The 13417-nt window shown below is 35.9% G+C and overlaps 1 protein-coding gene across 7 annotated transcripts in view; it reads right to left on the reverse strand.

Moving 5' to 3' along the window:
- The window catches only part of GDAP2 (ganglioside induced differentiation associated protein 2), a 70718-nt gene that overhangs the window by 31833 nt on the left and 25468 nt on the right, over positions 1 to 13417 (reverse strand). For all 7 annotated transcript variants that reach the window (XM_072644511.1, XM_072644512.1, XM_072644509.1 and 4 more), the window contains exons 9-12: positions 8562 to 8638; positions 4385 to 4461; positions 2811 to 2950; positions 7 to 61 (exon numbers count right to left, since the gene is read on the reverse strand). In XM_072644511.1, coding sequence (XP_072500612.1) covers positions 7 to 61; positions 2811 to 2950; positions 4385 to 4461; positions 8562 to 8638 — 349 coding nt within the window. The remainder of the gene's footprint in view (positions 1 to 6; positions 62 to 2810; positions 2951 to 4384; positions 4462 to 8561; positions 8639 to 13417) is intronic.

A 13417-nucleotide genomic window follows, 5' to 3' on the forward strand; every position in this document is an offset into this window, starting at 1 on the left:
CTCTACCTTTGATCGAAATGTTGGATGGACAAAGTAAACTGCTTTCAAGTTCCTCTTGTATCTGATTTAAAAAGAGAAAAAACCACTGAGTCCCATAAAATTGTTAACTATCTTCTTGAATAACTAAAGACTTTTTAAACAATGAAAGAAAAAAACTTTTCATAACTCTGGCTCATGTCACTGAGATTCAAGACAAGGCTCCACTAATGATATGGAGGGATATTTTGAGATCTTTTCATGCCTCTTTTTTATAGGGCAATATTAGATATAATTTCCGAGTCCGTTAGTGAACCTTCAGGTGGAACAAACTGTACTGTACCTACTGTAAAAAAAATTAAACCCTAAAATATCACAGGCAAAAATGAAAATAGATTGAGAGAAAGCTGGGGAGAGGGGAAGAGGAGAAGGAAAGGAAGGGGAGAGAGGGGGAGAGAGGGAGGGGGAGGGAGAGAAAGGGGGATAGAGAGAGACAGAGAGAGAGAGAGAGAGAGAGAGAAGGACAGGACAAAAGAGAGGACAGGGAGGGAACGAGAGAGAAGGAAAGAGAAGAGAAGGAAGTGTGTGTGTGCATGCGTGCGTGCATGGTGGCCAGTCTTAACAGTACCTTAACGATATACCAAGCAAGTTTTGAAGCACCCTGAATCAGTACTACTTCAGGCAGTAATTATGATTAAACAATCATAGACAATAACACAATAACCAAAACGGGTGGAGACCTTAAAGACACCTAATATCACTAGTACATTTTACAGAAGAAAATATACTGAGGTTCAAAATGGCTAAGGTGCTATAGTTCCTTAATAGTAGTACTGGAACTAGAAATCAGGTTCATGACAAAGCCAAATGTCTTATTTTATACTTCAGTCTAAGTGCTTAGAACAAGATCAATAATAATCAATAAACATTTACTAAGCACCTACTGTGTGCCAGGCACTGCGCTAGAGCTGCAGATACAAAGAGGCAAAATATAGTCCCTGACCTTAAGGAGATCACAGTCTGTTGCGGAACAATACGCAGACAAATATATACAAGCAAGATGTACACAGTAGAAACAGGAAACAATAGAGGGAAGGCACTAGAATTAAAAAAGGTTAGAGAAAGCTTTCTGTAGAAGGTGGGATTTCAGACCTAAAGGAAGCCAGGGAGGTCAGCAAATGGTGATGAGGAGGGAGAACATTGGAGACATGGAGGACAGCTAGACAACATATGTGGAGCTGAGAGATAAGAGTCTTCTGTGAACAGTCAGGAGGCCAACGCTACTTTGCTAAAGGATACTTTTTGGGAAGTAAGGTGTAAGAAGACTGTAAAGGTAGGAGGGTACTAGGTTATGAAGGGTTTAGAATGTCAAACAGAGCATTTTGTATTTGTTCCTAGAAGCACTGGGCAGATATCTGAGCAGTGGAGTGATATGGTTGGACCAGCAATTTAGGAAAATCACTTGAGTGGTTGAATGGAGCATGGATTGAGATGGGAAGGGTATTTTTATGTACAAGATCATACATGCTCAAATGGATATATGATCTCATCAATGTGTGTGTTCCTTCCAACAATGCAGATAATAGCTCATTCATGCCAACCCAGACTGTTCAGCTCTTACACTCATCCACCAGATAACTACACTTCACTATCTACTGAACGGGTCAGGTTTCTTCCTTGCTTTCTCTTAACATTGTAAAGATACCAATGGAGCACATGGCGGCCATTACTTATCACCTGTAACTGCAATGTGACCAGGCCATCATCTTCTTTGTTGCTTATCTGTTTGATGATGGCTATCTTGTGGCCTTGTAATGGACAGCAACTTAAACCCTTGATCCTCTGTCTTTGAAAATAGTATGAAAAGTCATCACATTTCAATGTGGCAGTTTTTAATAGGGTCAGTCATCACAAGGAATTTTTTTTTTTTAGCTAGGTCACACAAATGTAATATGTTTGCCTTTAAATTATTTTCATCAACTATCATTTTTATCTGCCCACCTTCAACAGATACTCCCGGGCACAGACACACACACTTTTCCACATGTAGAATGTTCTACTTTGTCAAACACTAGTGTAAATGTTACTATACTAAAAGAATTGTAATGGCCCTTAGAAGGCTTCTGGTCCCAATTCCCTTCCTATGCAAGAATCCCCTCTACAACATTCCTGTGGGGTACTCATTCGCTTCATCACTCTGAGTGGTGGAGACCTAGACAGCTCCCAAAGCAGGACACCCTGTTTTTTCAACAGTTCCATTCTTAAAAATCTCCTCTGTAAACGAAGCTGACAATAAAGCCAATACAGTTTGTTTGTGCATAATTGTTTCCAGGTCATCTCCATGGTGTCTGTGCTCCTTGAGAGTAAGGATTGTCTTTTGCCTTTCGTGTTAGCTGCAATGCTGAAGACAATGCCTGGCTTACTAAATACATATTGACTGACTAAAGTCAGACATAACCATTAATAAAAATTATACATATGACTTTATAACTGCAGTTTTAATTTTTAGTAAAAATTCTGAATTCTAAAAATCTGCAAATTGGGTTTTTATTGGGGATAAGACTTCATATTAAGGGAGGTTAATGCAGCAGTCTGTATGAGACATATACATGAATATACACACACATGTATACATATACATACACACATATATGTACATCAAGCTTCTTTCTTGTCACATAGGGAAAGTAAAGTTTTTTTTTTTAGAGTAAAAAAATAATATAAGATCATTTCATGAGGGGGGAAAAGAGAAAGAAAGAGAGAAAGACAGAGAGAGAGAGAGAAGGACCACTGCCCAACTACCCCTCTTTCATTAAAAATAAAATGAGACTAACTTGACATCAACAACGTCATAGAGTTTCTTCAGGAAGTCAGAGTCCAGGTGATTGTACTCGCTAGTAAGTGTGTGAAAGTATACTAAGACATATTCTTTTACAGCAATGTGATCCATTACATGGATAAAATATAACAGAGCCTGAAAAAGACAGAAGGGTGAAAAATAAAGGTAATTTTTGGAACAGTCCATTTAAAAGAATCACATGAACTTAAAGAGCCTTGAGATGCTACCCAGTATATCTATCTCCTGTCATCCAACCAAGCCAATAGGAATCAAGCTTACTTTTAAAACTCCCAAGGCTAAAAACCATTCCAATGTTTAACAACTTTCATATATACTACAATGTATTTTCCTTTTTAATTTCTTATTAGTGTTGAAATACCAATTCCACATATTTAAAAAGTATCAGGTTTCTAAACATATTTCTCTTATTTAAGCTAAATAATTCTATTCTTGACATTTTCCTCTAACGCATTATTTTTCTAATCCTTTATTATTTTTAAAACTTTCCACATTTCTAATAAGTGTTCACATGACTCTTATGTGACCAACTGCTACCATAAAAGAACATATTAACTTGGTATCAGCTCAGTTTGGGGCCACTTTTTATTTATTACCTTTTTAATGATGACACTGAAATCAAGCTGAACCTGCAGATGCTAAATTGAGATTTTTAATACCTAAGAAAATTAGGATTTGAAGTCACAGAGCTAAAATTAAGACAAATATTCCATCAAAAATAAAATGAAACTTAAAGGCACTTGGAAATCTAAAAGAAGTACAAACAAGATAGGTAGGCACAGTATATTATGGGGTGATTCACTAAAAAAAAGAAAAAAAGCAAAGGGGCAGCAGCTTAAGGGTTATAGGGAACTGGATACTAACTAGTACTGTTGATGTTGGCCTTTAGTAACAAGAGAAAAGATCAAACAAGCTTGGAGTGTGGACGCTGGGCAGCTTTTAAATTCCTATTAATAGGACAGAATACTGTACACACTGTCAATACAGTCTATATCAGCTATGTTCTCTTCTTTTTCAAATAGGAAAATTTATTCTGGAGAACACAGGAAATCACTTAAGATAAAATGCATCAAAGTCATGTTTTCAATATATGTATTTATTTTGTTTGGGAGAATTCTCATCAGAAATTCAAATGTAAATTTAAAATTATATAGTATTTTGGATTATTCATATATTCAGTTGCTTTTCATTTTTTGAATGATCAAGAGTTGACCATAAATCCTTTAACACATGCAAGATCTGAACAGATGATAAAATTACAAACCAAGACATAATCTAACATAGGCTTATTATCTCATTTCAATAGCAAAGCAGTTGCATTTACAACACACACACAATAGCAAGGGTCTTCGTATTTCAATTTTCATTATAGTATAATGTCAAACTTAACGTTTCACACACACTAAGAACTTAGACTACCCCTCAGAGACAAATAAGTCTGCCTTACAATATAAGTACTACAATTAATGAGCATATAATTTATAAGTATGAGAATATTCTCCATAAACAACACTACTAGCTAACCAAGGTAGGAGTTATTTTGTAGCTTACCTTGTCCATATCTATTAAAGTTACAGGAATGTTTCTTCCAACCACCACCATCACTGTACGACCACAATTATCTACACCTACAAATGGGGACTACGTGTTAACAGTAACAGTAACAAGCCAGCGTTTATACAGTGCTTTAAGATTTTAACATTTTACACACGTTAACTCATTTGATCCTTACAACAATCCCTTGAGGTAGATGCTACATATAGCTTGTTTCTACACAGTTGTTTTCATGTTGTGTTCCCAATTAGATTTGGTGTTCCTTGAGAACCTTTATTTGAGTCCCCATCACATTTTACAGATGAGGAAACTGAGAGAGGTGATTTGCCCAGTGTCACATAGCTAGTATGTTCTGAGGCAAAATCTGAACTTAAGCCTTCTTGACTCTAAGTGCTACATTCCATCCGCTAAGTCAGGGAGCTGCCTCAACTGCTGATTTTCAGCTCATTACTGGTTCCAGTTTGGTGCATTTTTTAGAGTGTGGAGGTGGTCCTGAGCCCCTGAAGGCCAAGGTACCAGGACATATCAAGACTGTTCAGGCCTGATCAAGCCAGAAAGACTTCAAAGTAGACCTCATGACAGAAGCCAGACCTGTTGTCCAAGAGGCCAGACTCACTAAATCTTGAGATGCTCATCGTCTACTTCAACATAACGAATCTTTTGGCCACAGCTCCGTAGCCATCGGGTCCAGTTCATTCCCCAAAAATACATTCCTTAACATCTACACTGTCATCCAGCCTTTGTCTGAAGTCCTCCAAGAAGAGGATACCCACTAGTTTCTGACACAGTAATTTACAGTTTGGGATAGTTCTATTCTTTAGGAAATTTTTCCTTATCTGGACCATAAATTTTCCTTCTTACAATCCGCATCTCCTACTTGGGACAACAAGCTTTCTCTTCCCAGGCTGAACATCTTCATTTCCTTTAATCAATCCCCACACAGCATGAACTTGAAGGTCTTTAGGAGTGGCCCTTCTCTAATATTCTCCAACATAAAAATGTCCTAAATATGGGAGCACTCAGAAATGAAAAAAAATATTCCAGATTTGGTCAGACAAGGGCAGTGCACGGAGTTTTCATCTTCACATGGATGTGGCTATTCAGTCATGTTTGACTTTTCATGACTCTGTGGTCTAATGCCAACATTGTCCATGGGGTTTTCCTGGCAAAGACACTGGAAACTGAGGCAAACAGTGATTTGCTCAAGATTACAGAGCTAGTAAGTGTTGGCAGCCAGATCTGAACTCTGGAGGAAGTCTTGCTGACTTCAGGCCTGGCATGGCATGCACTATGGTGCCACCTAGCTGCCCTTTCTTTTAGACTTCATATTTATTGCTACTAAAATTTCATCTTTCTAGAGTCAACCCAAAGTATTAGCCTGTCAATATGCTTTTGGATCTAGACTTTATCATATCTAGACTTTATCATATAGTGCATGAATTATTCCCCCATGTGTGCCATGTATGCTTTCATCCAAGTAATTTACTAAATGTTAAAAAGCACTGAAATCCTTCGGGCATTCCACTGGAGAGCTCCTTTCAAGCTGACATCAAGCCATCAACAACTACTCTTTGGATTTAGGCATCTAATTCCAAATCTATCTAATTGTATCATTTAAATCGCATTAAATATCACATCCCTCCATCTTTCCAAAAGTACATGAGACTTTATCAAGGGCTTTGTTAAAAGATGTAGGAATGCTACATCTACAGAATTTCCTGACCTAACAATTTAGTGACCCTGTTAAAAATAAGTTCAGTCTCCTATAAATTGTTTTTGCTGAACCTCTGTTGGATGTTTGTGATCAAAGCTTTCTTTTCTAGTTGCTCACTAACCCCCTCCTTAATAGTGTGTTCTTAGAAATTTACCAGAAATAAAAATTAGTCTCGTCCTAAAGTCTATAGTGTTACCCATTTTGGAAAATTCGGATGTTTGCCCCCTCCAGTTCTGTAGTACCTCTCCTGTTCTCCATTTCATATATCACTGACAAGGGGCTCAGCAATCATATCTACCAGCTTTCTGCATCCAGGATGTAACTCATCTGGGCCAGGTGCTGAGCTCATATGGGGACCTTGGAGGTCTCTTACTTATGCCCTACTTATCTTGAGCAGGAATGTCCCATCACTTCTGTTCTGTTTTTTCCAATTCAAGTCAATCTCCATGGCAGAGAAAACAAGCAAAATAAGTAGATAATCTCCATGTGCTATGAGTTCAGTCCCCTGAGCAGTGGTTAAGTGGTTTCCATTTTTGAGTGTCCTTGGTTTTCCTTGCCAGCTGCTCCTATGACAAAGTTTTAGCCATTTGAATACTATTTTTTCCTAGGATCATCCCTGTTATTTTATTGAGCCAGTCTGACCTGTCCCTGCTCCAATCTTCTGTACCCTTTAAAAATCTAAACTGGAGAAAACAAAGCTATGGTGGTCTGTGAGGTCCCTTTCTGTCCATGGTGGCCTCTTCATCCTTATTCCTCTTTGCTTTACTGCAATTCCATCTATTATCTCTATTTTGGTATTCTGGAAGACTGAATCTGACAGAGATTCCAAAGATAGATTCACAGGTTAAGATCTATGAGAGGCCTCCTGTTCAATAGGACTACTCCAATAGGAGTAATTCCTATTTGTCTAAATTTCTATTTGTGACCTAGGAGAAAGTGACACTTTAAAGCAGATAATGTAATATTTATTAAGTGCCATTATTATCAATGAAAACAAAAACAAGTTATTAAGAAAGTAAAACAAAGAAAGGCATGAAAGAGTATAAATTTTGAAAAATGCAAATGAATACACTCAATATAAAAAACCAAAAATTGAGTAAAATAGAAATATGAATATCTAAATCACAGAAAAGGTAGAAGAAAACAAAATCTCTATTGTAATGGTAACAATATCTAATATTAAAAAAAGAAAAGAAGGATCTAGAGGCACTATTATAAGAAAATCATATAACAACATCTCAAAGGCTCTAGGGAGAAAATGCTTTGAATTTATTGATCTATTTTTTTTAATTTAGGACCTGTATTTAATTGGTATAGAGAACTCCCCATGAGGGAAACCTCTCCATTAAGGCTCATTGAAGTATTCTCTGCAACTTCTAGAATGCTTCCCGGGAGCACTGAAACAACTTGGCATAGGTCACACATTCAGGATGTCTCATCCAGGATGGGGCAGGCTAGGTGGTGCAGTGGACAGAAAGCTGGATCTGAAGTTAGAAGACTTGAGTTTAAATCTGGCCTCAGAACTCATTAGCTACATAATGCTGGGCAAGTTCTTTAACCTTTGTTTCTTCAGTTTCCTCAATTATAAAATAGGAATAACAACAAGACTGTTGTGGGGATTAAATTAGATCTTTGTAAAGCACTTAGCACAGTATCTGGCACATTACGGAAGCCATAAAAATACTAGCTATGATGATGAGGATGATGATGATGATGAAAATGTCAAAGGCTGAATATAAACCCAGATAGATCTGATTCCAAGGTTGACTCTCTGTCCACTATACAAGGTTACCTTTCACATACGAAAACAGTATTTTATTTAAGAGAATCATTTTCCTTAAAAATGTGGAAAGTGACAAAAATATAAATTGGCCAAGGATTGCAGTTTTAAGCACTAGGAAGGACTTTAGATATAATCTACTCCAATCCCTCTTTTCTTAGGAAAAAAAAATAAGGACCAGAGAGATCCAGTAACTTGTCCAAGGTCACACAGCTAGTAAATAGCAGAAGTGAGATCTGAATCTACATCCTCTAACTTTAAATGTATTGTTCTTTTCATGATACAACACCATTTCTAAAGACAGTAGGTCTTTACTTTGCAATATAGAATTATTTATTATTTGTATTATTTTACTATTCATTTTCATAAGAATTTGAGTATACATGGTATAAAGAGAGACGGGAATACATTTCCAATTCTAAATTCTATGAGTCTATGAATAACAGAAAGAAAAAGAGAAAAAAAAGAGCTTAAGAGGATGAATACTGGTATCTGCCAGTAACTACTGGCTTGACTAAAGCACATTTTGTAAACCATATCTGATTTTAGGGTCAAAAATGATACACCTAACTAAGGCATAAGATTTAAATGTAGAGATAAACTGGGGGAAAACCTGAAAAAAAGCTAATAATCAAATAACATGCTGGGATCCATATATCCCACCATGTATCTAAACTTACCTGTTTGGTACAAGGCTTTTAAAGAAGCAATATCAGATAGATCCTCAGCTCTTGCTTGACATAGCCAGCGATTATAACTAGAGAAATAAAGGACATATTCTTGTTAGTTTGAATATACCCAATAGTAGTATATACTAAACTTACATGTTTCCCTCAAATAAATGTTTCCCCCCTGCCCTGCTCAAAATGCTAATTAAAAAAATATATATGTATTCCTTGGGAAAAACCAAAACTCTGATGTTTTATTGAAATGATTATGGGACTGGAGTAGCAGAGTATGAAGAGATCTGATACGTCATATGTTCAACACTTTCATTTTACAAATGAGGAAACAGAGTTTGGTGACTTGTACCTAAGTCACAAATGTTAAAATTCCAATCCAGGTCCTCAGACTATTTTAAATGCAACATTCCTCCCACTCTATTAAAAGCAAACGTTTTACACACACACACACACACACACACACATCATATATATATATACACACATACACATACATATATGCATGTACACATACATGTCTGTATATATGCGTGTATGTGTATTGAGGGATTTAATTTGGGGTTTTGAAAAAAATTGCTTAATGGAGACTAGAGGGAAGAACAATTTAAGTTATTGAAAAAAAGGGGGGGAAGTGCAAGGGAGAGAGATGCACTCCAGGTACAAGTTGGCTATAACACATCACCAATAATAAAGCAAAAAATACCATATACAAAGTGTCTGATTAGAAAATGACATAGATAAACCATGTGACAGACAATCCAAGTGCTACAGTGGTACCCATATAATGTTAAAAGACCCAGAAGAAGACCTGTTAGGCAAATCCTCTTTGGAAGATTGAAGGGAGGACATGAACAAATGTCAAATGAGATGAGATGGCATGGCTGGTAGGCAATGAAATGAGTTGGAGTACTCATACTGATGAGCTCATAGTCACTAAAATATTAATCTACACAGACTGGCTTCTATTACTTGCACAGAAAACTTTACTGAATTTTAGCTAACATCGTCCTACAAACAATGTCAATTATACAACACTAGATACTATTCACATACAGACAGTAACTAGCGAAGAACTTTAAAAGTGGATATTTAGAGGAGCGGTTCTGAACAATATTTCCTAGTGTGGTAGAAGCAATGCTATTATTAATTATTAACACTAGTGCAATGTAAGCTCATTTCTTCCGGTTGCTAGATTCAGTTGCTAGAAGGCCTCCAACAGAAAGTGAGAAATTAAAAGGTAGAGCAACAAAATGATTTTAAAATAAATTGAGATCTGGGCTAAATGGCCTAGGGACCAGCTGGCTGAAGGACCATTCCTTTGCCATGTTTCTAGTCTCTAAAGTGACAAATGATGTAAACCAGAGCCAAGAAGTGTCAATGGAAGGGAAAAATGATGACACAGAATACATTTCAGCTGAGAGTCTAAAAATCCTATTATCAAGACAAATGATTCCCGCTTTGCTGATACAGAAATTAAGTGCTGGGAAGTAACTAGATTTTGCCCCAAATCACGCACTTAATCAGCAGTACAAATGGATAAAACCACCAGGAACTCAGATTTATTCACTGTGAATTTATAGATAACATGCCTAATTCCTTCAGCTGTTAAAAAGAAATGGTGCTTAGTAAAGTCTTGTGGAGAAAAGCATATGATACATTACAAAGTGTGATTTATGATGTTGTGAACTTAAATGCCATTAAGTTTAAAAGGAATGAAGCAAACTTACTACTACCAGTCTTTGACAAAAAGATCATTTGTTATGTGACCCAATCAAGTCCTATTAATAGTAAAATACATTCATTTCTTCTAAGAATATTACTAATTGAAGATTCTTTTACTTCAGAGATGGAAAAAAACTTGCATTTTAGGAAACTGGAAAATATTTGGGATAATCTGCTTAGACATGGTCAACATCAAATATCATTACTATTCATATATGACATTTATTAAGCACCAATTACAGCTGTGTCTTGATTAGCATGAAACACTATATGAAGTTATAATTATGTAAAATATGGTAACTGGTTCTAGGCCAATGGTAATATAAAATGTGGATTCAAATAATTTAGAAGATTCTTTATTTGCACTAAATGGGATCCAGCTGAAGATACTAGGCAAGAGGTAGCTGGGCCTCAGCGCACAGAGAGCCAGGCTCAAAGTGAGAAGGATCTAGATTCAAGTGATATCTTTGGCATATACTGGTTGTGTTATCCTGGGCAAGTCACTTACCTCCACCAGGTTCCAGACAAAGCAAATACCAATTTATATTGATAAAAAGGACAGTCCTCCCTGGGAATTCCTAATATCAATTACATTTTAAAACCAGTTTTTCTTTAAAAAGGCAAAGTAAAATGCTTATTAAGAGAAAGTAAGATTTCTCTTTAATGACTGTGTGATGTGGCTTATAGTAGGTACATAATAAATGCTTGCTTGACTGCAGGATTTAGAACTAGCAGGGACATAAAGGGTCAGCTGGATTGAGCCTTTTCATTTTCCAGATGATCAAGGTGAAGCTAAGAGAAACTGCCAGTAAGTCCAGAAGCATTTATTAAACATCTCTTACTTTGATGCCAGGCACTGCGCTAAGCAGTGGAGTCAGAGAGGTGGAAAATAGTCTCTGCTCTCAAGGAGAACCCAGTCTAATGGGGGAAACAAATGCAAACAACTGTGTACAAACAAAATATACACAGGATAAACTTGAGATAATTTTGGAAAGAAGGCACTAAGATTAAGGAGGGCTGGGAAAGGATACTTGCATAAGGTGGGATCTGAGCTAGGAACCCAGGAGACAGAGATGAGAGAGAATTCAAGGAAGAGGGGACAGTTAGCTGTTCACTCAAATTAGCACATATAATAAATGTGAAGGGATTTATAATACAGATATTCTGTAGTCTTAAAACTTTGAAATAGGAAAAACACACAAGCAAAAGACCAGAAATTCACCTTAACTGTTAACTTTTAAATTAAAGATGGTAACAAGTTTTCTTATTTTTGAGGCCTTCCAAGAACCCAAGAATATGGTGGTACCATCACATGAAGCTATTTGCTAGTGCCATCTAGAGGTTTTTAATGTTTCTGCATGATTAAAGCATACTAAAAAAACAAACACCAAAGTGAAGATGGAATTAAGGATTTTTACATGGACAGGTCCATTTGGTAAAATATGAATGTGCTGTTGACTAAAAAGTCTACTGAATCTAATAGAAGATGGAAAAATGGCTTATTTTGTACAAATTTATGTCAACAAAAGCTGCACGTAATAGTGAAACTCAAGTGAAACATAAACTAGTAAAGGAGGAACATTCATATTTTTAAAGCAAGTACTTTGCTGGGAGCACAAACAGAAAAAATATTATAGGGTATTTTTCCATTTGTATTAAGATGTTATGAGAGTTGTGGAAAACTGGAAGGATTCAAAACTATAAAATGATTAGAGTCAAAAAGTAGCATCTATAACGATAATGTCATATATAGAAGAGAAAGGTGACAGTTCATTCAACTGTCTTTAAAAGTATATGAAACTTGTGACATGGTAAATGGCAGTAACATTTACTTAAGGCAATAATTTTAAATTAGTATACAACCAATACTGCCTTTGGTAGGAAGAGGGGAAGGCCTAGATAGTTCTTTAATTCTAATTTATATAATTTATACATATATATAACCTAATAATACTTCCTATTGAGTTAACAATAACTTGAACACATATTTAGGGTATGTTGAAATAGGAAATACTTCACATGAAACACACTGAGTATAATCCTACTCTGATATTGTTTAATAACTATAAAAAAGAAATTTGATTTGCCAAACCCTATCTTAAAGGTTTTCTTTTCTGATCAGCTTTCTCCCACATATAACATATAACCTTGTTCAACAACCCTTCTAATTTTTAATATTGAGTGAATCATAAAACAGGGATATGTATTTTCACCAATAGTATGTCAAGGTGACATGGAAGAGGGATTCCTTGAAGAAGATGATTCTATGATTCTTTTTGTGGATGATAGTTGTATTGGCTGCATCAAGCCCTAGAATAATGTAGAGCCTGATGGATGAAATTCAGAATCATTCAAGACAGTAAGGTTTGTCATAGGAAAAGCCAAGAGGGTGAAGACAGCCTATTGCTCAGAGTGTGACATGAGTTGTATGGCCAACCTACAGAGCTTGTCCATAATCATATCTGCTTGGGAAGACACTGAAAAAATGGATGAACTGGACATAAAATTAAACAGGAGGAGGGAGGACTGGATCACTTTTAGAAAATGTTAAGGAACCTGAACTTAATTTTAATATTAATACTCTATCGGTACTGCACAACTATAAGATATCACACACTATAGTCTACAACCTACCAATAAGCATGCATTAAGAATTTACTATATTCTATTTAATGTAACAATATAAATATTGTTAGGTAATGAGGATATAAATACAAAAGGAATATCTGCATCGATGAGGTCACAGATCCAAATGACTATTTGCCTGTGCATATGTTAAATTATATGTGATTACCACAAGTAAATCTACAGTCTTCTCCTAAAACTGTTCACATACTCCCATACAAAGAAAGGTTAACAGTCTATACTACATTTCAAGATCCAAAAACGTGATTTCACTATTATTTTCTTTGAGATGTAAATTCTGAGAATGTTGATCAAAAAATACATTTTTGTATTAATGGTCTGGTTCATCTGTAACAATGTATATCACCATTAAACACTATAGAAATTACTATTTATTTTCTGGATTTATAAAACATTTAGCATATCAAGAGTGTAAATCCATAAATGGGTTACCCAGATAAAATCATTTTCACAGGAGATCCTAAAAAACACTACACCTATTTGTC

The sequence above is a fragment of the Notamacropus eugenii genome, chromosome 2 (assembly GCF_028372415.1).
Source record: "Notamacropus eugenii isolate mMacEug1 chromosome 2, mMacEug1.pri_v2, whole genome shotgun sequence".
Lineage (NCBI taxonomy): Eukaryota > Metazoa > Chordata > Mammalia > Diprotodontia > Macropodidae > Notamacropus > Notamacropus eugenii.